General features: G+C 42.4%; 1 protein-coding gene across 1 annotated transcript in view; it reads right to left on the bottom strand.

Moving 5' to 3' along the window:
- Positions 1 to 1,534: 1,534 nt before the first annotated feature.
- The window catches only part of RINT1 (RAD50 interactor 1), a 38,442-nt gene continuing 14,375 nt past the window's right edge, over positions 1,535 to 25,601 (bottom strand). The window contains 11 exon segments of the mRNA XM_005550459.4: positions 1,535 to 2,088; positions 3,905 to 4,023; positions 4,096 to 4,276; positions 5,634 to 5,848; positions 15,248 to 15,447; positions 18,304 to 18,441; positions 19,883 to 20,108; positions 20,200 to 20,310; positions 21,673 to 21,829; positions 23,308 to 23,457; positions 23,558 to 23,731. Of these exon segments, the coding sequence (XP_005550516.3) occupies positions 1,896 to 2,088; positions 3,905 to 4,023; positions 4,096 to 4,276; positions 5,634 to 5,848; positions 15,248 to 15,447; positions 18,304 to 18,441; positions 19,883 to 20,108; positions 20,200 to 20,310; positions 21,673 to 21,829; positions 23,308 to 23,457; positions 23,558 to 23,731 (1,864 nt within the window). The 3' untranslated portion in view covers positions 1,535 to 1,895.

Raw genomic sequence — 25,601 nt, 5'->3', positions numbered from 1 at the left:
TCTCGCTCTGTTGCCCAGGCTGGAGTGCAGTGGCAGTATCTCAGCTCACTGCAACCTCCACCTCCCAGCTTCAAGCGATTCTCCTGCCTCAGCTTCCCAGTAGCTGGGCTTACAGATGCGCATCACCAGGCCCAAACTTTTGTAATTTTAGTAGAGTCAGGGTTTCACCATGTTGGCCAGGCTGATCTCGAACTCCTGACCTCAAGTGATCCACTGCCTCGGCCTCCCAAAGTGCTGGGATTACAGGCATGTAATGGGCTGCACCCAGCCAGCTCCATTCTAAATAGGAAGCCCCAGCAATTCTCAAAGGATGAGGTGAAGAATCACCACTATACTGGGACAACTAACAGAGACACTTTGAGCTCAACACACTAGCTGGAAACTCTCTCTATAAAATACATACTAATACAATTTAGCTCAAAATTATCACAAAGTCAATGTTTATCAGTAGCATAGGCTGCATGTTAGTCTGATAATTTTAAATTTTTTTTTTTTTTTTTTGAGACAGAGTTTCACTCTTTTGCCCAGGCTGGAGTGCAGTGGTGTGATCTCGGCTCATGGCAACCTCCGCCTCCCAGGTTCAAGCGATTCTCCTGCCTCAGCCTTCTGAGTAGCTGGGATTACAGGCATGCGCCACCACGCCCGGCTAATTTCGTATTTTCGGCAGAGACAGGGTTTCTCCATGTTGGTCAGGCTGGTCTCAAACTCCCGACTTCAGGTGATCCACCCGCCTTGGCCTCCCAAAGTACTGGGATTACAAGCGTGAGCCACCGCACCCAGCCTAATTTTAGATTTTGAGATATTACAGGATTAAATCACTGCTAAGTCAGAGAAAAACCACTGGAATAAAATTTAATAGTTGTAGAAAGTTTCCAGGGAATCTAGCTCAATTTTTTAAGAAGTTTTACTCTGAGATTTTATTAGTTAAGAAGCTATTATTGAATACAGCCCAAGGTCAAGGAAAAGTTATAAGAAAAAAGAAACTTGAGATTTTTGTCTCATCAGTTACATAAATAATAATGTTTAATTACATTCCCTACCACGTGGGAATGTTTGAGTCAGAGTGCCATGGCCTGAAATGTTTCATCCAGAAAGAAAAGGTTGCCCACTGTCAGACAGAATGAAACTAGGAAGCATTTAAAATAGAAGGACATTTGTGAGAAAGAAGAACAATCCTATCTTATTCACCATCTCACAATGTGGTTTTTTTTTTTTTAGAGACAGGGTCTTGTTCACTTGCCCAGGCTGCAGTGCAGTGTCACAATCACAGCTCACTGTAGTCTTGACCTCCTGGGCTCAAGTTATCCTCCCACCTCAGCCTCCCAAGTAGCTAGAACTACAGACATGCAATCAGGGTCCTGACATGTTGGCCGGGCTGGTTTTGCACTCCTGCCTCAAGCGATCCTCCTACCTCAGTCTCCCAAAGTGCTAGGATTACAGGAATGAGACACTGTGCCCTGCCAGTTTTCTTAAGGAAATATAGTGAATTCCCAAACTAGATACAGGTGCCTCAATTAAAATATGCATTCTAAAGTGAGTTTAAAAAAAAATTTATTGGCTATGTTTGATTATCCACAACAGAATTTTCCTTAATTAGCACAGGAAATTGAAAGTTGGTTATAATTTAATATCTCTGCTCTTGTCTTCAACAGACATACTCAGCATTTATACTTGTAAATAGAATGAGTTTTCATTGTTTCGTTTTCTGTTTTTGTTTCCTTAGGAACAAGAGGATGAAGGAAATATGGTCAGCATTTTAATAACGCCATAAATCCAAGATAATTAATCCTATAAAGTTTTCCAGTTTCATTAATTCAGAATTTCATCGTATAACTTGAAATCCAATTGGCTTCCTCTTAAAAACAAAAACCAAGAAAACGTTTTTCTGAAAGACATTATTTTCCAGTATTAGGCCAATTTGTCCTCAAATTAAGTAGAATCTCAACATCTTGTTGAGCCAGTTTGTAAATTCCAACTTCATTTAATGCTGCTGTGGCAGGAAGTTGCCCTGAAGTTGACTGCAGTACATCTTTCAGGAGTAGTGCAGAACCGACGTTCAAATTCAAAACAATACAGGCTTCTTTTATGCTGTTTAGGGAACACAAAGGAGGGAAATGAGATCTCCATTATCTGCATCAACCATTTTTTTTTTTTTTTTTTTTTTTGAGACGGAGTCTCGCTCTGTCGCCCGGGCTGGAGTGCCGTGGCGGCTCACTGCAAGCTCCGCCTCCCGGGTTCCTGCCATTCTCCTACCTCAGCCTCCCGAGTAGCTGGGACTACAGGCGCCCGCCACCTTGCCTGGCTTTTTTGTATTTTTTTTTTTAGTAGAGACGGGGTTTCACCGTGTTAGCCAGGATGGTCTCGATCTCCTGACCTCGTGATCCACCCGTCTTGGCCTCCCAAAGTGCTGGGATTACAGGCTTGAGCCACCGCGCCCGGCCGCATCAACCATATTATAACAATTTTGAGAATCCTAAACAGCTTCTCTGTACTGCTGGTCCACATGTTCTCTATAAAAATACTTATGGATTTATTATTTGGTTCTTTTAACATGGTAAGACTACACAGGTGCAGAGTTTCTATTTCTTTAGATTAAGGTAATAGGATCCCTATTTCAATATGTATCCATTATTTCCCTAAATACAATACTTGATATTAATACTATATTAAATATGGCTATAACTTTAGGTAGATTAGAATATGGGAAAAGACAAAAATAAGGGATAAAATGAAGGCAGCAGAAAGAACATTAAATTTTAAAAGCTGTCATATGAAACATGTAAACATAAGCTTTCATTTTACAAGTTTAAAAGGAATGCTTTATAACCTCACAAAACCCAAACAGTTTAAATTTTACTTTTTTTTTTTGAGACATCATCTTGCTCTGTCACCTAGGCTGGAGTGCCATTGCATGATCATAGCTCACTACAGCCTCAGTCTCCCAAGTAGCTAGGACTACAGGTCCATACCACCACATCTGGCTTTTTGTTTGTTCATTTTAATACTTTTTGTAGAGATGGAGTCTTGCTATGTTGCCCAGGCTGGTCTCAAACACCTGGCCTCAAGCAATTCTCCCACCTCTGCCTCCCAAAGTACTGGGATTACAGGTGTGGGCTACTATGCCTGGTCTATAATTTAAATTTTATATCAACAAATTCTCAAACTATAATTACAGTTAGAACCAAAATTAATGTCAAATGTTTAAGGAAACAAATTTCTTTCAGGCCTGGCCTATTAAGTATTAAACATATTTGTAATTTTTTTTGTTGTTGTTTTTTTGAGACACAGTCTTGCTCTGTTTCCCAGGCTGGAGTGCAGTGGTGCAATCTCAGCTCACTGCAAGCTCCGCCTCCCAGGTTCACGCCATTCTCCTGCCTCAGCCTCCCGAGTAGCTGGAACTACAGGCACCCGCTACCATGCCTGGCTAATTTTTTTTTTTTTTTTTTTTGTATTTTTAGTAGAGATGGGGTATCATCATGTTAGCCAGGATGGTCTCGATCTCCTGACCTCGTGATCCGCCCGTCTCGGCCTCCCAAAGTGTTGTGATTACAGGCGTGAGCCACTGCACCCGGCCCTGTAATTTCTTATATTTAGTGAATAGGGCACAACTTTTTTTCATTTTCTATTTATTCCTCCAGTAACCAAGCAACTAGAAGCATTAAACCAAATACTAGAAAACAAAACCCAGTATATAATTTATATCTAGTTCTGAAACCTTTTGAGGTCACGGGTCACATCTATCATTTTGGTTTCCCCATTGTGCTGTAAACATACAGTAGACAATGTTTTAAAACTTCAACTGATCTTATCCCACCCAAACATCTCCAGAACCCTAAAGTTAAAAGGAGTTAGCCTCCTGTAACAATTTGATACATTAATATTAATTGTTAAATGTTGAGCTTACTGTTTAAAATAATTTTCTGGTCTCTTGCAATAGTGAGAAAACAAAGGGAAAAGATTCCGAGACATATCAAACTGCAGCTGGGCTGCTCCTCCTTCATTGAAGTGATTAGCAAGAATTATCTGAAACAAAGAATAATTCATTTAATGCTTGTCTTTATTATCACAGCCCAAAGACAGTCTATTCTTACTTACTTCTTGGTAGATGTATACATCCAGCTTCTCTACAAGCATCTGCCAGAAAATTTTAAATAAGGAGAAACAAAGCTGCTGCTCCAGCTGAAGTAAATGGTCTCGTAAAGTCAGCAGTAAGGGGCAGGCCGAACTGGACAGGGACATCACTGCCTGCTCTGACTGAGATGGCAAGGACAACCATCTGGAAAAAACACATTTTTACCAAAAATTTTTCATTGGTTTGTATTTTTAAAGTTTTTAAGTCATTTTAAATTGGAGGAAGTGTTCTAGGGCATTTTGGATAAGAAAAAATACACAGTCCAACATTAAAAGCTCTATCAGAAAATAAATGTACCTGTATTTTATATTTTCACTCTCAAATACTCTTTAATATGGGGATATTTTGGAAATATCCCCAAATTTTAATATGGGGATTACCAATACAAAGCAATTACAATTTAAATGTCACTTAATTTTTGCATTTTATGTAGTTTTTGTTTTGTTTTGGTTTTTGGTTTTTTTTTTTTTTTGAGACAGAGTCTCGCTCTGTTGGCCAGGCTAGAGCCAGAGGGTTCAAGCAATTCTCGTGTCTCAGCCTCCCAAGTAGCTGGGATTACAGGTGCCCAGCACCACGCCCAGCTAATCTTTGTATTTTTAGTAGAGACAGTTTCACCACGTTGGCCAGGCTAGTTTTGAATTCCTGCTCTCAAGTGATCTGCCTGCCTTGGCGTCCCAAAGTGCTGGGATTACAGGTGTGAGCCACTGCACCCAACCTGATTTTAGCATTTTAATTAAGACATCAGCTAATATTATGCTCTGATTTTTAGTAAAATCAGGACGAATAACACAAATTTTTGGCACTCTGTGTGGCAGGGACTACACTAGGACAAAAAGATACTGCTTGCTATCAAGGATGAAAGTAACACAGGTGTTCACAGTGAATGGTAGTGGGATAAACCACAACAAAAGTATGCAGAGTACCACAGGTGACTTTACTTTGCAAAATGGGAGACAGGTTAGGCTATTCAACCCCATATCACACACTATCCTATTAATATATTTACAAACAGCTAAATTATAACCAGTTTATTCTGATTAAGAATGTCAGCGAGCCAGGTGTGATGGCTCACACCTGTAATCCTAGCACATTGGGAGGCCGAGGCAGTGGATTGCCTGAGGTCAGGAGTTGGAGATCAGCCTGCCAAAATGTGAAACCAGGTCTCCACTAAAACTACAAAAATTAGCCGGGTGTGGTGGTGCATGCCTGTAGTCCCAGCTACTTGGGAGGCTGAGGTGGGAAGATCACTTGACCTCTAAGGTGGAGGCTGCAATGAGCCGAGATCATGCAACTGCACTCCAGCCTGGGTGACAGAGTAGGACTGTCTTGAAAAAAAAAAAAAATGTCCAAGAACATATTTTAGAAAGATTTCCAACAATGAAGTTTAAAGTACATAAGGCCAAACCAGGTTCTATCTAGATACCTTGGAAATCTGACCACATATACCATCTTCAACTTTTACCAAACTGGTATTAAGAGCTGACTTACATAGAGGACATACCTTTCTTTTTTATACAATTTTGCAGCATCTTTAACTTCTCTAAAAACATGGTCTACTTGACGGGTCAACATATCATGCTTTAAACGCTCTAAGAGGTTAATCATGTCATCAAAGACGGAGCTCTCCATAGAGGCTAGCTGTCCCAGCTGCAATTTACTCAGAGTATTATTCTCTGCAAACACCTCCAGTGCAGCCTGTTGAAGTTGTAGAAAGAACTGAAAGCAAAAACATGTTAACACATTAACATACTTTTTTTTTTTAAACAGCTTGAAAGAGAATTCATATATCATACAATTCACCCATTTAAAGTGTATAATTCAGCTGGGCACGGTGGCTCACGCCTGTAATCCCAGTACTTTGGGAGGCCGAGGTGGGTGGATCACCTGAGGTCAGGAGTTCGAAACCAGCCTGGCCAACATTCCAACATTGTGACACCCCATCTCTACTAAAAATACAAAAATTAGCTGGGCATAGTGGCAAGTGCCTGTAATCCTAGCTACTCAGGAGGCTGAATTGCGTGAACCTGGAGGGCAGAGGTTGCAGTGAGCTGAGATCATGCCTCGGCTAACTGCAACCTCCACCTCTACCTCCTGGGTTCAAGCAATTCTCCTGCCTCAGCCTCCTGAGTACCTGGGATTACAGGTGTGTACCATGACGCCCGGCTAATTTTTTTTTTTTTGTAGTTTTCGTAGAGATGGTGTTTCACCATATTGGTCAGACTGGTCTCAAACTCCTGACCTCATGATCTGCCCACCTCAGCCTCCCAAAGTGCTGGGATTACAGGCATAAGCCACCACGCTCGGCAGTACAAGTTTTTATGTGGACATATGTTTCATTTCTCTTGGTATGTACTGAAGAGTGGAATTGCTGGATCTTATGGTAAGTCTATGTGTTAACAGTTTGAAAGGCTGCACATGGTACCTCATGCCTGTAGTGCCAGCACTTTACGAGGCTAAGGCCAGAGAATCATTTTATAGTGAGACCTTATCTCTAGAAAAAAAATATTAGCTGAGTGTGGTAGCCACAGACCTGTAGTCCCCGCTACTCAAGAGGCTGAGATGGGAAGATTGCTGGAGTCCAGGAGGCAGAGCTTGCAGTGAGCCGAGATTGGGCCACTGCACTGTAGCCTGGGCGAAAGAACAAGATCTCATCTCAGAAAACAAAAAGACAGTTTGGGCCGGGCGCGGTGGCTCAAGCCTGTAATCCCAGCACTTTGGGAGGCCGAGACGGGCGGATCACGAGGTCAGGAGATCGAGACCATCCTGGCTGACACGGTGAAACCCCGTCTCTACTAAAAAAAATACAAAAACTTAGCCGGGCGAGGTGGCAGGCGCCTGTAGTCCCAGCTACTCGGGAGGCTGAGGCAGGAGAATGGCGTAAACCCGGGAGGCGGAGCTTGCAGTGAGCTGAGATCCGGCCAGTGCACTCCAGCCTGGGCGACAGAGCGAGACTCCGTCTCAAAAAAAAAAAAAAAAAAAGACAGTTTGAGGAACTGTCATACTGTTTTCCACAGCAACTGTACTATGTTACATTCCCACTAGTCAATGTTAAACTGTTTTGAAATGGAACAATCTCAAGACATATTAACCAGAAAAAGCAGAAGAGTCTGCATAGTATGTTACCACATGTTGACATACACACACCAGTATTTATATAAACAGCTTTAGTAATACGTATAAGAAATTGATCAAAGTGATTGGCTTTAGAGAAGATTAGAATTAAGACTTATTTTCACTATATACAGTTTCAATATATACAGTTTTGTGGCTTTTGAATTTCGTATCACATGGATTACATATAGTGAAAAATATTTTTCTCTTTCAACTTCTGTGTATGGTAATCACGAACTTAACAAAAAAAAAATGACACTATCAGCCGGGCGTGGTGGCTCATGCCTGTAATCTCAGCACTCTGGGAGGCCGGACAGGTGGATCACCTGAGGTCAGGAGTTCGAGACCAGTCTGGCCAACATAGTGAAACCCCATCTCTACTAAAAATACAAAAATTACCTGGGCATGGTGGCGGGCGCCTATAATCCCAGCTACTCAGGAGGCTGAGACAGGAGAATTGCTTGAACCTAGGAGGCAGAGGTTGCAGTGAGCCAAGATCGTGCCACTGTACTCTAGCCTGGGCAACAAGAGCAAAACCCTGTCTCAAAAAACAAAAAAAAAAAATGAAACTATCTACTTGTTTTTTTATTTTTTGAGATGGAGTCTCGCTCTGTCCCTCAGGCTGGAGTGCAATGGCGCGATCTCGGCTCACTGCAACCTCCACCTCCCTGGTTCAAGTGATTCTCCTGCGTTAGTCTCCCGAGTAGCTGGGACTATAGGCGAGTGCCACCACACCTGGCTAATTTTTGTATTTTTAGTAGAGATGGGGATTCACCATGTAGGCCACGCTGATCTCGAACTCCTGACCTCAGGTGATCCACTCGCTTTGGCTTCCCAAAGTGCTGAAATTACAGGTGTGAGCCACTGTGCCTGGCCTTGTTTTAAATAAAATTAAAAATAATTTTTAAATGACACTATCATTAAGCATTTAAGCATAAAATTAACTATAAAGGTCTGAAATTTTATTTTTCCAAAATACAATTAACAGAGGACTAAATAAATCACCTTGCCAAGGTTATTTTTTTTTAAACTCTGAATAGCATTAGGCCATGAACACAGCATAATAAGCCATATTAAGGTCATCAAACATTTGGCTAGCCTTGATGGCCAGGCACGGTGGCTCATGCCTGTAAACCCAACACTTTGGGAGGCCGGGGAGGCAGATCACTTGAGGTCTGAGGTTTGAGATCAGCCTGACCAACACGGTGAAACCCCATCTCTACTAAAAATACAAAAATTAGTTGGGCATGGTGGCACACACCTGTAATCCCAGCTACTCAGGAGGCTGAGGCAGGAGAATCACTTGAACCTGGGAGGCAGAAGTTGGAGTGAGCCAAGATCACACCACTGCAATCCAGCCTGGGTGACAGAGTGAGACCCTTTCTCAAAAAAAACAACAAAAACAAAACACATTTGGCTACCCTTGAAATGTTTTCTTAAGAATTTTCAGTTGCTTTTCTTTTAAAGTTCTTGAAATAAAACTACACAAAATTTTAAAAACCAAAAGCCATTTAGAACTCTCCCAAAGATTTCATGGATAACGAACAAACCATAAAATCTTGTGGTTAATTTTTTTTTATACATTTACTATTAAAATTCAGACTACCCAACATGAACTTAGATCATCTCTATCTTTGTCTCCCCCCATCTCCCTCTCTCCTTCCGCCCCCTATCTTTTTGCATGGCAATGTGTCATGGGCATCAACTACTTTTACATGGCCAGCAATTTTTCCCCTTCTTTTAACAGTACCCCAATTTTCCTTTGGGGAACCACTTCTTCCCCAATCTGAGACAATTTAGGTGGTGTCAGCCCTATCCTTTGGTGCCAGGGATGCACACTTAACTTGGTAATACCATGCCCTGCCTGCACTAGTGATTGTTCAGAGATGGACATATGAGAGGCATCTTGGTATTTCTGCTGAAACTATCAGAGAAGCAGCACTCTTCTTTTGAGATTGCAGAAGGACCACATGAGCCTGGAACCACCTGTGGCCACATGTCCAGAGCCTGCCTCAGAGCAAAACCAGAAATGGACAACTTTAGAACAGCCACGCCTAATCCTTTCAGAAAGTTAAATTCCTCACCTCCCATATCTCACCCCACACCCCAACTTAGGCCAGTTTGAATCTGGTATCTGTCATCTACAACGGAAAAATTCCTAATTCTGCATGGCTGCTTATTTCAGGCTTGGCACAATCTGGTAACCAGCAGACAGTTATCGGTAGAGAACCTGAAACAAATGGAAAGTGAATCCTGTTCATTCTTTTTCCTTTTTCTAATTACGCAATACAAAGTTTTAATAATTTTTACTTATACAGTATTCACTGGCTGAAGGACTGTGAATATGATTAAAGAATTTTGAGGTTAAGACAGAATTTGCACCATATAGTTTTTTTTTTTTTTTTTGAGACGGAGTTTTGCTCTTGTCGCCCAGGCTGGAGTGCAATGGCGCAATCTTGGCTTACTGCAACCTCCCGGTTCAAGCAATTCTCCTGCCTCAGCCTCCTGAGTAGTAGCTGGGATTACAGGCGCCCGCCACCACGCCTATTTTTTTTTTTTTTTTTTTTTTTTTGAGACAGTCTTGCTCTGTCACCCAGGCTGGAGTGCAGTGGCACAATCTCGACTCACAGCAACCTCCATCTCCCTAAGGTCACGCAATTCTCCTGTCTCAGCCTCCCAAGTAGCTGAGACTACAGGCGCCCACCAGCATGCCTAGCTAATTTTTGTATTTTTAGTACAGATGGGGTTTCACCATCTTGGCCAGGCTGGCCTTGAACTCCTGACCTCAGGTGATCCACCCGCCTCAGCCTCCCAAAGTGCTGGGATTACAGGCATGAGCCACCGCACTTGGTCAGATTTGTACCATAATAACCATGCTAGTACACAATTCATTCACAATTTGAACAATCAACTCTGAAATTTGATTATTTCTCTGCTGACAGAGGACCTAGTTAATTCAGCAGGAGATTATACGTTTTCTAAGGGTAGGGATGATGGCTAATTCATCTTTTTTTTGTGGGAGGAGACAGGGTCTCCGTCTGTTGCCCAGGCTGGAGTACAGTGGTGTGATGAAGGCTCACTGTAGTCTCAACCTCCTGGGCTCAAGCAACCTTCCCACCCCAGCCTCCCAAGTAGCTGGGACCACAGGGCATGCCTGCCACGCCCAGTTAATTTTTTTTTTTTTTAATTTTATGTAGAGACAGGGTCTCCCTATGCTGCCCAGGCTGGTCTCCAACTCCTGGGTTCAAGTGATCCTCCCACCTTAGCCTCCCAAGCAGCTAGGACTGCAGGGGTACACCACCATGCTTGGCTAATTTTTTGTATTTTTTGTAGAGATGAGGTCCCGCCATAATGCCCAGGCTGGTCTCAAACTCCTGGGCTTAAGCGATCAGCCCACCTTGGCTCACAGTGTTGGGCTTACAGGTGTGAGACATCGTGCCCAGTCATCTTTCTTAACAGACTATAGCACCAAGTAAAGCAGCTGATGATGTTCTACAAATGATTTCATTGAAGAAAAAATTCTGGCACAAGAGTCAAGAATAACAATTTGTTTCATATTACTAAAAATGCTTAGCAGAAAATGGAGCTGTGGGGGTGCTGAGAGAATACTTACTTAAATTAGAAACACAACACATAAAAATACAAAATGAATGCATGTATGCTGATTAGCTGACTTTATTTTTTTTTTGAGATGGAGTTTCGCTCTTGTTGCCTAGGCTGGAGTGCAATGGCGTATTCTCAGCTCACTGCAACCTCTGCCTCACGGGTTCAAGTGGTTCTCCTGCCTCAGCCTTCTGAGTAGCTGGGGCTACAGGCATGTGCCACCACGCCCGGCTAATTTTTGTATTTTTAGTAGAGACAGGGTTTCACTATGTTGGCCAGGCTGGTCTCGAACTCCTAACCTCAGGTGATCCACACGCTTGGCCTCCCAAAGGGCTGGGATTACAGGCGTGAGCCACCACTCCCAGCCTGATTAGCTGACTTTATAAACAAATTGATCATTACTCTCTATCTTATAATCATACTATGAAATAATTGTTTTATTTTCCTTGCTCAGCAGAATGATATTATGCACATGGATTTCAGTTAACATCTTTATAGGAAAAAAGCTTTAACTAATTACTAAGTCCCAGACAGAGTACAGATAAGCATAAACTATGATTGTATTTATCAGGTTTTTATCTTGTTTATATCTATGATTAGTATATTTATTGTATTTATTTTTGCCCCCTATTTATTTGGCTTATTACCCTGGATTTAAAACAAAAACGGTTTTGTTTGGCTTTTTCTTTCACATTAAAATAGGTATTATGAGGAATACATTTTCTTCTATACAATGCTTTAGAAGTAACCATACATTTTTGTTCTACATATAACAAAATGTACTATATAGTGCGTTAATTGGCATACTACAATTTTTTTTCCCAAATTCATAATTTAAAATGTCATGTTTTCAAGACTTCCTTCCTAATCCAGGCATTTAATGTTTTCACATGTCCATGTTTGAATATATTTCATTTCTGCTTTTATTTCTTGTTTTATTGCATTAAGATTTGATAACGTACAGAAATTTTAAATTAATTTACCTTGTCCATCTTTGTGACTCATCTGGACACACTTGAAAATTGTGTTTTTCCCTTTTTTTTTTTTTTTTTTTTGAGACGGAGTCTCGCTCTGTCGCCCAGGCTGGAGTGCAGTGGCCGGATCTCAGCTCACTGCAAGCTCCGCCTCCCGGGTTTACGCCATTCTCCTGCCTCAGCCTCCCGAGTAGCTGGGACTACAGGCGCCCGCCACCTCACCTGGCTAGTTTTTTGTATTTTTTAGTAGAGACGGGGTTTCACCGCATTAGCCAGGATGGTCTCGATCTCCTGACCTTGTGATCCACCCGTCTCGGCCTCCCAAAGTGCTGGGATTACAGGCTTGAGCCACCGCGCCCGGCCGTTTTTCCCTATTATACTGTGGAATTTATCACCAACCTTCAGTTAATCAATCTAATTATTTAACTTTACAATTTTTTAATTCTCACTTTACCTATCACATTCTAATAGTATATTTTTGTCTTTAGTGAAAATTGCATTTGTCTTGTTTACCTTCCTGTTTTCATTTTATGACACAATTTTTTACATTTTTAATATTTCATATTAAAATTTTCATAGTCATCAGATTTATTCAGTACAGTTAGTTTCTTTAGTATTTAATGTCTATTCTACTTTAACGTTTCATGGTCATCCTAGTTCTCTGTTTATGCGTTCTGTCACGAAATTTACTTTATGGGACACCTAAATTGGTATAAACCTAAGTTGATTTTGAACAATGATCCTTTTTTTTTTTTTTTTTGAGACGGAGTCTCGCTCTGCCGCCCAGGCTGGAGTGCGGTGGCCACATCTCAGCTCACTGCAAGCTCCCGGGTTCACGCCATTCTCCTGCCTCAGCCTCCCGAGCAGCTGGAACTACAGGTGCCCGCCACCTTGCCCGGCTAGTTTTTTTTTTTTGTATTTTTAGTAGAGACGGGGTTTCATTGTGTTAGCCAGGATGGTCTCGATCTCCTGACCTAGTGATCCGCCCGTCTCGGCCTCCCAAAGTGCTGGGATTACAGGCTTGAGCCACCGCGCCCGGCCGAACAATGATTCTTAACCTAAGGGTACCCTGTTCAAGAAGGGAGTTCTGAAGGTCCTCTGAGATGATGTTAATATCTAAAACATCTAAAAGAATTCATCTGTCTGTGGCGAGGTTATAAAGGCTAATTAGACTTTTGTTTGGAAGCATCTATTGGAAAATCTGGTTACCAAAAGTCCTGACAGCCAGGATATTCCTTGAATTAATAAAAAGAGTAAAAATAAATTACTACTTAATAATTATAGTAAGGCAGATCAAATGTGTCAGTAGGTTTGCTTAATAATAATTAGGCAGACCAAATCATGTCAGAATCTGCATGGAGAAGGGAAGGGTTGGTAGAATCTGGAAGGAAAAGGTCTTATGGTATTTGTTAACTGGACCCAAGGTTTTTTTTTTGTTTTTTTTGTTTTTTTTTTGAGACGGAGTCTTGCTCTGTCGCCCAGGCTGGAGTGCAGTGGCTGGATCTCAGCTCACTGCAAGCTCCGCCTCCCGGGTTCACGCCATTCTCCTGCCTCAGCCTCCCGAGTAGCTGGGACTACAGGCGCCCGCCACCTCGCCCGGCTAGTTTTTTGTATTTTTTAGTAGAGACGGGGTTTCACTGTGTTAGCCAGGATAGTCTCCATCTCCTGACTGACCTTGTGATCCACCCGTCTCAGCCTCCCAAAGTGCTGGGATTACAGGCTTGAGCCACCGCGCCCGGCCCGACCCAAGGTTTTTATTTATGGATTTATTTAAAATATACCCTCCAATAAATCAGTTGATTTTTTCAGATACAATCATAGTGTTTTTTTTTTTTTTTGAGACGGAGTCTCGCTCTGTCCCCCAGGCTGGAGTGCAGTGGCCGGATCTCAGCTCACTGCAAGCTCCACCTCCCGGGTTCACGCCATTCTCCTGCCTCAGCCTCCCGAGTAGCTGGGACTACAGGCGCCTGCCACCGCTCCCGGCTAATTTTTGCATTTTTTAAGTAGAGACGGGGTTTCACGTGTTAGCCAGGATGGTCTCGATCTCCTGACCTCGTGATCCACCCACCTCGGCCTCCCAAAGTGCTGGGATTACAGGCTTGAGCCACCGCGCCCGGCCTGTGTTTTTTTTTTTTTAAAGAGTTCTTACCTTTTAGAGATACATACTAATATATATCTCTATATAAAAATATTACCATGAAATATGATATCTGAGATCTGCTTCAAAATAATTAGGTATGGGGTGGCAGAAGAGAGGTTTAAATAAAACAAAATTGGTGTAAGAAGTTGAGTGAGCCGGACATGGTGGCTCATGCCTGTAATCCCAACACTTTGGGAGGCCGAGGCGGGTGGATCACCTGAGGTCAGGAGTTCAAGACCAGCCTGGCCAACATGGTGAAACCTCGTCTCTACTAAAAAAAAAAAAAATTAGCCCGGCGTGGTGGCGAGCACTTGTTATCCCAGCTACTCAGGAGGCTGAGGCAGGTTAATCCCTTGAACCCAGGAGACAGAGGTTGCAGTGAGCTGAGATTGCACCATTGCACTCCAGCCTGGGCAACAAGAGCAAAACTCTGTCTCAAAAAAAAAGAAGCTGAGTGGTCGCCACACTGAAGTTCATTTTCCTGTTCTATTTACTCATGCATATATTTGAAAATATGATACACAAAATGTTAGTTTCTTATTTTTATATTTTCATGTTTTCTAGAGATAGTGTCTAACTATGTTGCGCAGGCTGGTCAAGAATTCCTGGGTTCAAGTGATCGTCCCACCTCAGTCCCAAGTAGCTTGGACTACAGGTATACGTCACCACACCTGGCTAATTTTAAATTATTTTTTATTTTTTGGAGAAATGAGGTCTCCCTATGTTGCCCAGGTTGGTCTCCAACTTCTGGAATCAAGTATTCTCCCATCTCACCCTCCTAAAGTGCTGGGATTAAGAGCTTGAGCCACTGCACCCAGCCAAATAGATTTTTAATGTATGAAACAATTAAAACTTTAAATGTTTCTTCCTATTTTCATGACTCTTTATAATTTGTCATGTTTTCAAGACATTCAAGAGGTACTAAACGTTATTCTTTTATTTTCCTTAAAGTCCTGGATTGCTTTTGACATCATTATTTAATCTTAGCTTTTCCTGTGACTGCAATTACCACACATGAATATTTCCAAGTATGGTTCACTCTATAAACAATTATTTCATGAAAGGCTTGCTTATCCAATGATTAAAAACATTAAAATATCAGGATTATTTCAGTACTTGAGATTTGATTGAGAAAAATGTGTATTTTAATTGTACCTTCTAATTATGGCACTATGGTTCTGTCTAGCATGTTTATTTTGCTTGCAATAGATTCAACATTTCGAAAAGTATTAATAAAATAGTTTGAGCTAGTAATATATTACTTAATATAAAAGCATATTAACTCACAACATTGTCAGCCCAATCTGCTAGTACTGTTGAGATGTAGTTCACAGCATTAAGAATTGCACAGTATCGAAAGCCAAGGGAAGCTCTAGTCTCTTCTTTCATCACCTGTGTTAATCGTATCCTAAAATCATCTACTAAGTCCTTCTGTAACTCCAGGAACTGTAGCTTTCGGGAAGCTGTGGGAAGATTTTTATACCTGTCTGTGGAAAAAGTTATTAAGACATATGAAGGTTTTGGTACCATCTATGATATACTTACAAGTTTTCCCTACTGTCCTGCTTCAGTGCTTTTGTCAAAAATCAATTAACCAGTCAAGTGCGGATTTACTTCTGAGCTCTCTTAAGGATATGAGTTTCAAAAGTATATGTTTGCCAAAACTCATTCAACAGTACACATAAGATCTGCATATTACAGATCTGTATGTAAAGTATGCCTCAAGTTTTTTTAAAAGGCAAATGAGAAAATTATATATAAAAATGACAGTTTTGGCCAGGTGCGGTGGCTCACACCTGTAATCCCAGCACTTTGGGAGGCCAAGGCAGGTGGATCACCTGAGGTCAGGAGTTCAAGACTAGCCTGGCCAACATGGCGAAACTCCATCTCTACTAAAACTAAAAAAATTAGCCGGGCGGTAGTGGCATGTGCTTGTAATCCCAGCTACTCAGACTCTGAGGCAGGAGAATTGCTTGAACTTGGGAGGTGGAGGTTGCAGTGAGCCAAGATGGCACTACTGCATTCCAGCCTGGGAAACAGAGCGAGACTCTGTCTCAGGAAAAAAAAAAAAAAAAAAAAAAAAAGACAGTTTGTTCAACAAATAAACAGCTTTTTTTTTTTTTTTTTTTTTAAAAAAGAAAGAACTTGGATAAATTAAAAGATACACATTTGGCCGGGCGCGGTGGCTCAAGCCTGTAATCCCAGCACTTTGGGAGGCCGAGACGGGCGGATCACGAGATCAGGAGATCGAGACCATCCTGGCTAATACGGTGAAACCCCGTCTCTACTAAAAAAATACAAAAAACTAGCCGGGCGAGGTGGCAGGCGCCTGTAGTCCCAGCTACTCGGGAGGCTGAGGCAGGAGAATGGCCGGAACCCGGGAGGCGGAGCTTGCAGTGAGCTGAGATCCGGCCACTGCACTCCAGCCTGGGCGACAGAGGAGACTCCGTCTCAAAAAAAAAAAAAAAAAAAAAAAGATACACATTTAAGAATTTACAGGCAGTTGGCCAGGCGCAGTGGCTCACACCTATAATCCCAGCACTTTGGGAGGCCGAGGTGGGCGGATCACGAGGTCAGGAGATCAAGACCATCTTGGCTTGCGACCATCTTGGCTAACACGGTGAAACCCCATCTCTACCAAAAATACAAAAAAATTAACCGGGCGTGGTGGTGGGTGCCTGTAGTCCCAGCTACTCAGGAGGCTGAGGCAGGAGAATGGTGTGAATCTGGGAGGCAGAGATTGCAGTGAGCTGGGATCGCGCCACTGCACTCCAGCCTGGGTGACAAGAGTGAAATTCCGTCTTAAAATAAATAAATAAATAAAATAAATTTACAATTGACATGAGAGGTCTGAAATTTTCTTTAAAATACTCCAGGAAAAAAAAAAAAATTGAGGAGTAAAATATAACAGAAAAGTGATAATTGCTTTAAACTTTGGTAATGGGTACCTGAGAGTTCATCATATTATCCTACTTTTGGGTAAGTTTGAAAATTTTCTGAATAAAAAGTTTTTAAGAGACACATGAATTTTCCTTAATTTTTTTGTCTTAGTGTTTTTCATATTTTTCTTATAGTTAAAAATACGGAATTATGGCTGGGCACGGTGGCTCATGCCTGTAATCCCAGCACTTTGGGAGGCCAAGGCAGGTGGATCACAAGGTCAGGAGTTCAAGACCAGCCTGGCTAAGATGGTGAAACCCTGTCTCTACTACAAATACGAAAATTAGTTGGGCGTGGCTGCAGGCGCCTATAATCCCAGCTACTCGGGAGGCAGAGACAGGAGAATTGATTGAATCCAGGCAGCAGAGGTTGCAGTGAGCCGAGATCACACCACTGCACTCCAGCCTGGTGACAGAGTGAGACTCCGTTTCAAAAAAAAAAACAAAACTAATTACTGACTGGGCTGGAATGATACTTCTTCAGGTTATCAGACAAGCCTAAGAAATGGACAGGCTGGTGGTCTATGAAGGTGAAGAGGGCCAAGGATGGTGGCAATGAGGGTCCAGTGGCACCTGGACAACAAGCAGGCCCACAAGGGGGCAGCATGATTGGCTAAAGACCAGTGAGGGCCAGAGGATGCTAGGCTACCCTCCAGCCAGAGAATCCCTGCACTATAACAAAAGTTCCTATTACTACTCCAATCCTTAAAATTACTTCATTATTTTACTCTCTTCTGCAATCTTTGATAAATCAAGATCAAGAAAATATTAAAAATACAGGCCAATCACCATTTACTGAAGACACCTAAAAAGCCCAACAGCAAGACAGTTTGGATAATAAAATTAAATTCTTATTTAATTGTTTTTGTATAATTATTCAGGAAGTTTTCCTTCATGTATACCAATGTTTAAATCCTTAAATTAATAAAAACCCCAAAGTTAGAATATTGTGTTAGTTTTCTACCAATACAGAAACTGAATTTGAAGATAACAACCATCATATAATATTAATTTGCTGAGCCGCTTATTTATTGATTACTTTATTGACGGAGTCTCACTCTGTCACCAAGGCTGGACTGTAGTGACGCGATCGTGGCTCACTGCAACCTCTACCTGCCATGCTCAAACAATCCTCCCACCTCAGCCTACCAAGTAGCTGGGACTACAGGCATGCATCACCACACCTGACTAATTTCTGTACTTTTTGGAAGAGAGCAGGTTTCACCATGTACCCCAGGCTGTTCTCGAACTCCTGGGCTCAAGCAATCTGCCTGCGTCAGCCTCTCAAAGTGCTGGGATTACAGGCATGAGCCACTGCACCCAGTCTACTGAGCTATTTTAAAAAGTACCATGTGAAAACAGTACTTTTAAAACAAAGTCATATCTTAAAAGACTTATACTTACCAGTTATAACCAAGAGTAGAGTCATAAAAGTTTCTGCACAATCTGGAACTTTCATTTCATCCACATCAGTGATATCCTTATATTGCGATACCCAGGCAGCTTCTGATGAAAGCATTGAGTCCATTTTTTGAAGAGCAACTGATAAGCAGACAAAACGATTATGTTGATTAAGTAGTTACAGTCATTCCTAATTATTCAACTTGTAATTTTTTAGGAATGATGGCTTTTCTATAAAAAATAAAGAAACCTATAATCTCCCATTAGTTGTACTAAATTTAACTTAGTTAATGCTTTAAACAGGATACTTTACTCCCACCCCCAAATTTTGAAAATAGTTATGTTGACTAGATAAGCTACAGTCAGAAAGATTCTATTGGCCAGGCACAGTGGCTCACACCAGTAATCCCAGCACTCTGGGAGGCCAAGGTGGGAGGATTGCTTAAGTCTAGGAGTTCACAACCAGCCTGGGCAACATAGCGAAACCCCATCTCTACAAAAAACACAAAAAGTAGCCAGGCACGGTTTGCATACACCTATAGTCCCAGCTACTGGGGTGGCTGAGGCAGGAGGATCACCTGAGCCCCGGAGGTCGAGGCTGCAGTAAGCCATGATCAGCCCACTCCACTCTAGCCTGGGTGACAAAGTAAGACCCTATCTCAAAAATAAAAAAATAAAAAAACAAAATACTCTGATACTTTGGGAGGCCAAGGCAGGCGGAATACTTGAAGTCAGGAGTTCCATACCAGCCTGGCCAACATGTTGCAACCCTGTCACTCCTTAAAAATAGAAAAATTAGCCAGGCATGGTAGTGCGTGCCTGTAATCCCAACTACTCAGGAGGCTGAGACAGAAGAATCGCTTGAACCCAGGGGGTGGAGATTGCAATGAGCTGAGCTCGAACTACTGCACTTTTATCCTGGGCCACAGAGCAAGAGTCTGTCCCAAAATAAATAAATAAAAACAAAATAAATAAAATGAAAAATTCTATGATAAAATCTATAAAACAATTAAACACCCCACTGGCTTGACTATTCCACTCTAGAAACATGTAGAGTGTAATTCCAGGAAAAATGGAAGTTTCATGTGAAGTAAAGAAAATATTATCGGCCGGGCGCGGTGGCTCAAGCCTATAATCCCAGCACTTTGGGAGGCCGAGACGGGCGGATCACGAGGTCAGGAGATCGAGACCATCCTGGCTAACACGGCGAAACCCCGTCTCTACTAAAAAAAAAAAAAAAATACAAAAAAACTAGCCGGGCGTGATGGCGGGCGCCTGTAGTCCCAGCTACTCGGGAGGCTGAGGCAGGAGAATGGCCTAAACCCGAGAGGCAGAGCTTGCAGTGAGCTGAGATCCGGCCACTGCACTCCAACCTGGGCAAGAGAGCCAGACTCCGTCTCAAAAAAAAAAAAAAAAAAAAAAAAAAAGAAAATATTATCTCTGAAGGAAACTCTGAAAACCCTGACAAAGAAAATTTCAGATGGCTCTAGTCCTACTCAGAACTGGAGAAGAAAAGTATTCAAAAATGTATATCCACAGAAACAGACATATCTCCCCACCCTCTGGCCACATCAGCACTTACATTTTCTCTCCACTGTCAACCATCTCTGAAAACAGGTTTCCTCTGACAGAATATGCATACAACTAGCAAAAGCGCCAGGATAGCCATGAACACTGTGTAGCTCCCTCTCAAACAATAGTACTTCATCCACCAAATGACAGAAGAGATTGTCATCATACAGCAGACAAGGAATATCCGTGGCTAACTTCTCAAGAACCAGCATCATAAGGCCCCGAGAAAATTCAAGCTAAAAAAATACACAAACATGAGGTATGTAAATAAAAAGTTATCCATGCACACATACAGTTCTAAAACAGAAACACGACTGAGTCTCTTACCCTTGCATTTACCAAAGAGCCTACTTTGTCTAATATTGGCTGAATCTTTTCATCCAAAAATTGAGTATGGTTTCCAATCCACATAAGTACTTGAGCCAAGTACCATTCTGGCTAAGGAAGGAGGAAAATAGTTTGAATTCGTAAGTCATTCCAATTAGAAAGTTACAATTACATGAGTCTATTTAATTGTATATGCACAACACTTACAAAATTAGTTGAAAATTCCTGTATGTAAGAGCACAATTTCTACTCTGAATTTTAAACTACTGAAAGGCTTAATAATCAAATGTTTGCCAATGTACTCCCAACAAATTTCAATAATGTGACTTAAGTCAATAAACTCATAAATTTACAACGCCATATATATTTAAAACCTAACACTTCGGCCGGGCGCAGTGGCTCAAGCCTGTAATCCCAGCACTTTGGGAGGCCAAGACGGGCGGATCACGAGGTCAGGAGATCGAGACCATCCTGGCTAACACAGTGAAACCCCGTCTCTACTAAAAATACAAAAAACTAGCCGGGCGAGGTGGCGGGCGCCTGTAGTCCCAGCTACTCAGGAGGCTGAGGCAGGAGAATGGCATAAACCCAGGAGGCGGTGCTTGCAGTGAGCTGAGATCCAGCCACTGCGCTCCAGCCTGGGCGACAGAGCAAGACTTCGTCTCAAAAAAAAAAAAAAAAAAAAAACTAACACTTCAATAATATGTAAAATCATGAGTATTACAAAGAACTAATGGCCTATAAATTATTTTTTGAAATAGCATTTGAAAATAATTTCAATATTATTTTCTTATGGTTTTTATTTTCAAAAAGTAAATTAAGAAAAAATCTGCTAGTCTGCATTACAAAAACTACATGTTTTATACAGGTTTAAGGGCAGAAATACCAAGTGCATGCCAGGCGCGGTGGCTCACGCCTGTAATTCCAGCACTTTGGGAGGCTGAGGTAGGTGGATCACCTAAGGTCAGAAGTTCCAGACCAGCCTGACAAATATGGTGAAACATATCTCTACTAAAATTACAAAAATTAGCCCAGCATGGTGGCATGTGCCTGTAGTCCCAGCTACTTGGGAGGCTGAGGCAGGAGAATTGCTTGAACCTGGGAGGTGGAGACTGCAGTGAGCTGAGATCACGCCACTGCACTCCAGCCTGGGCGACAGAGACTCTGACTCAAAAAAAAAAAAAAAAAAAAAGAAATACCAAGTGCTTAATATTTGCTTTGCTTTTTTATTTGTTTTGCAATGATAATTCAGCAACATCTGATGCCCAAGAGCAGAAATACCATATTTTCCTACAGTATATGAACACAACTCCTCAATTGTATGTATGAAGAGCAGTGACAAAACAGGAATTTAGCCCTTTAGAAAAAAAACAGAAATGTGAAGAGTCAGATTTTAACTTAAACCAGCAAAAGTATAGAAACTCTAACATTTGTTACTAATAAAAACCAAGGACAAGAGCTGGCAAAACACACCTTGCTTAACACATTAGTCTGCCGGTTCCCTCTGAAGTGATACCTGAACCTCTTCTGAAGAGGAGTCAGCATAATCTGGATGGGCAGGATGACAGAAGGGGAGGCAGGAAGAGAGTATTTTTCTGGAAGTTGCTTTGGCTCAGTAAGTAATTCATCTCTGACATAATCAAGTCAAGGAAAAAGAATCAAAAGCATACCTAATATCCACACACACATATGTATGTATACATACACAATAAATTTTTTCAACAAATGTATCAGATACTCAGTAGAGTTAATTATGATGCAAATAATATGTAATATAACTTTATATTGAATTTACATTCAGTTAAAATGCACAAAAAGCCAGGCATGATGATAGTGACTCATGCCTGTAATACCAGCACTTTGGGAGGCTGAAGTAGGCGAATCACTTGGGCCCCTTCACAGGAATCTGAGACGTGCCTGGGCAATAGGCAAAACCCTGTCTCTACAAAAATTAGCTGGGCATGGTGGCACTTGCCTGTAGTCTCAGTTACTCAGGAAGAAGAGGTGGGAGAATCAATTGAGCCTGGGTGGTCAAGGCTGCAGTGAGCCGTGACTGCACCACTGCACTTCAGCCTGGGTGACAAAGTGAGACCATGTCTTTAAAAAAAGCACACAAATGGGCCAGGTACAGCCAGGCGCAGTGGCTCACGCCTATAATCCCAGCACTTTGGGAGGCTGAGGCGGGCGGATCACAAGGTCAGGAGATCGAGACCATCCTGGCTAACACAGTGAAACCCTGATTCTACTAAAAATAAAAAAAATTAGCCGGGCATTGTGGCGGGTGCCTGTAGTTCCAGCCACTCGGGCGGCTGAGGCAGGAGAATGGCGTGAACCCAGAAAGCGGAGCTTGCAGTAAGCTGAGATCGCACCACTGCACTCCAGCCTGGGCGACAGAGCAAGACTCTGTATCCAAAAAAAAAAAAGGGCCAGGTGCAGTGGTTCTCACCTGTAATCCCAGCACTTTGGGAGGGTGAGGCGGGTGGATCACCTGAGGTCAGGAGTTCGAGGCCAGCCTGACCAACATGGAAAAACCCTGTCTCTACTATAAATACAAAATTAGCCAGGCATGGTGGGACAAGCCTGTAATCCCAGCTACTTGGGAGGCTGAGGCAGAAGAATCACTTGAACCTGGGAGGTGGAGGTTGCAGTGAGCCAAGATCACACCACTTCATTCCAGCCTGGGCAACAAGAGCGAAACTCCATCTCCAAAAAAAAAAAAAAAAAGCACAAAAATGGTATCAGAATTAATCTATAAATCTTTCCTAAAATAGTAACAAAAAAAATTCAAGTATCATTTGATTAAATTCACGCTATGTTACTAAGGTTTCCTCCCAATTGCCCATTTGTTCTATTGCCCCAAGAGACCTTTTTGTGCTATGAACTAGGATCAGTCATGTATCTCGGAACTCTTCCTTACAGCCCTCACACCCACACGCAATTCACTTTGCAAGAGTATAGTCCACCACTCAGTGGACACTTACAGACCAAGTCCAAACACAGGATTCTTTTTTGGCTTTCTTGGCCACTTTGAAAAAGTTTTACTCTCCAGCCACAAACCCATTCTAGAAAAAAGAAATTTTAGTAAGTTTTCAACTGCAACAAAGATACGAGGTTTGTAGTTTCAAAAGCTGACAAAACAGTGTCTCCAGGTAACTGTACATCTCCGGGGCACTGGCAGGTCGACTTAAGCCAACAGTTTGTGATTGAGGGGGTGCAATGAATGGCCAATGAAGCTGTGCTAAAATTTCCTCAAAATCACTGCAATAGAAAAGCAACACATACATTTCAGTACATCACCAAACGATCACCAAATACCCATCGGAAAGCAATTACCACAAAATATGGGTTAATTCCCTACCTTGTAAGCTTGTCCTTGAGAATTTTATGCCAGAATTTAACTGTGGCTCTCATGAAACCAAGAAGATGAGTACAGGATGATTCCTGAAGCTTGATGTCAAGTTCTGCCATAGACACTAGAGTGGAGGCTGCCTCCGGTACATTATTGGTCATCAGATATTGCTGAATGTTGTCACTGTAAACAAAGTAAAGCAATTTTTTTTTCTTTTGAGACAAAGAGTCTCACTCTGTTGCCCAGGCTGGAGTGCAGTGGGAAGATCTTGGCTCAATGCAACTTCTGTCTCCTGGGTTCAAACAAGCCTCAGCCTCCACAGTAGCTAGGATTACAGGTATGCACCCCCACGCCTGGCTAACATTTTTGTATTTTTAGTAGAGACAGGGTTTCACTGTGTTGGCCAAGCTGGTCTTGAACTCCTGACCTCAAATGATCCACCTGCCTCGGCCTCCCAAAGTGCTGAGATTACAGACGTGAGTTACCGTGCCCAGCCTAAAGCAAATTTAAAGAACAGATTGCTCAGAATAATTTTAAATTTGGAAAAAGTGCTTTTTCTTCATGTTTTATATAAAGTTACATCCAAGGGAGAATGAAGTACCACCCGGAGGTAGCCTTTGTTTTTTAACAAAGCACCACCCTGAGGCCTTTTACGAAGGCCTCCCCAGGAGCCTATAGTCCTCTACTACTTCTGCATTCTTCTATGAGCAGCAGCCTCAGCCTATGTTCAGGACACCTCCCGGGACCTTTCCCTTCCTACTCCTCCTGAAAGGCCTGTTTTGTGTCATCTTCCTTTGGGCACCCTTCATTTCTGACAAATATGCCTTTTACAGAAGTCTTCAGTATCTTAATCCAAGGGAATAATGTGGTAGCATCTGGTAAGGTCAAGTATGATGGTCTTCAATTGTTACCGACTTTGCCCAGCTGAACTTGATTTCCCACTTCAAAGAAATATAATTCCAGGTAGGGCATGGTGGCTCACCCCTGTAATCCCAGCACTTCGGGAGGCCAAGGCAGGCGGATCACGAGGTCAAGAGATCGAGACCATCCTGGCCAACATGGTAAAACCCCATCTCTACTAAAAATACAAAAATTAGCTGGGCATGGTGGCACATGCCTGTAATCCTAGCTACTCGGGAGGCTGAGGCAGGAGAATTGCTTGAACCCGGGAGGCGGAGGTTGCAGTGAACCAAGATGGCGCCACTGCACTCCAGCCTGGCAACAGAGTGATACTCCGTCTCAAAAAAAAAAAAAAAGAAAAAAAGAAAGAAAAAGAGGCCGGGGGCAATGGTGCATGCCTGTAATCCCAGCACTTTGGGAGGCCAAGATGAGTGGATCACCTGAGGTCAGGAGTTTGAGACCAGCCTGGCCAACTTGGTGAACCCCCACCCCCGTCTCTACTAAAAATATAAAAACTAGCCGGGCGTGGTGGTGGGCATCTGTAATCCCAGCTACTCGGGAGGCTGAGGCAGGAGAATTGCTTGAACCCAGAAGACAGAGGTTGCAGTGAGCTGACACGGTGCCACTGTACTCCAGCCTCAGCGACAGAGTGAGACTCCATCTCAAAAAAAAAAAAAAAAAAGAAATACACAAATATTACAGAAGAATTTCAAATGTACAAACACAGAATATAAGAGTACTGCTTTTTTTTTTTTTTTTTTTTGAGACAGTCTCACTCTGTCACCTAGGCTGCAGTGCAGTGGTACAATCACGGAGTATGGGTCCTCACCATCAAGGCTGGCTAATTTTTTTTTTCTTTTTTGAGACGGAGTCTCGCTCTGTCCCCCAGGCTGGAGTGCAGTGGCCGGATCTCAGCTCACTGCAAGCTCCGCCTCCCAGGTTCACGCCCTTCTCCTGCCTCAGCCTCCCGAGTAGCTGGGACTACAGGCGCCCGCCACCACACCCGGCTAATTTGTTTTTTGTATTTTTAGTAGAGATGGGGTTTCACCGTGTTAGCCAGAATGGTCTCCATCTCCTGACCTTGTGATCCACCCGCCTTCGCCTCCCAAAGTGCTAGGATTACAGGCGTGAGCTACCACGCCCGGCCTTTTTT

The sequence above is a fragment of the Macaca fascicularis genome, chromosome 3 (genome assembly GCF_037993035.2).
Source record: "Macaca fascicularis isolate 582-1 chromosome 3, T2T-MFA8v1.1".
Taxonomy (NCBI): Eukaryota; Metazoa; Chordata; class Mammalia; order Primates; family Cercopithecidae; genus Macaca; species Macaca fascicularis.
This window is presented reverse-complemented; position numbering and strand designations above follow the sequence as displayed.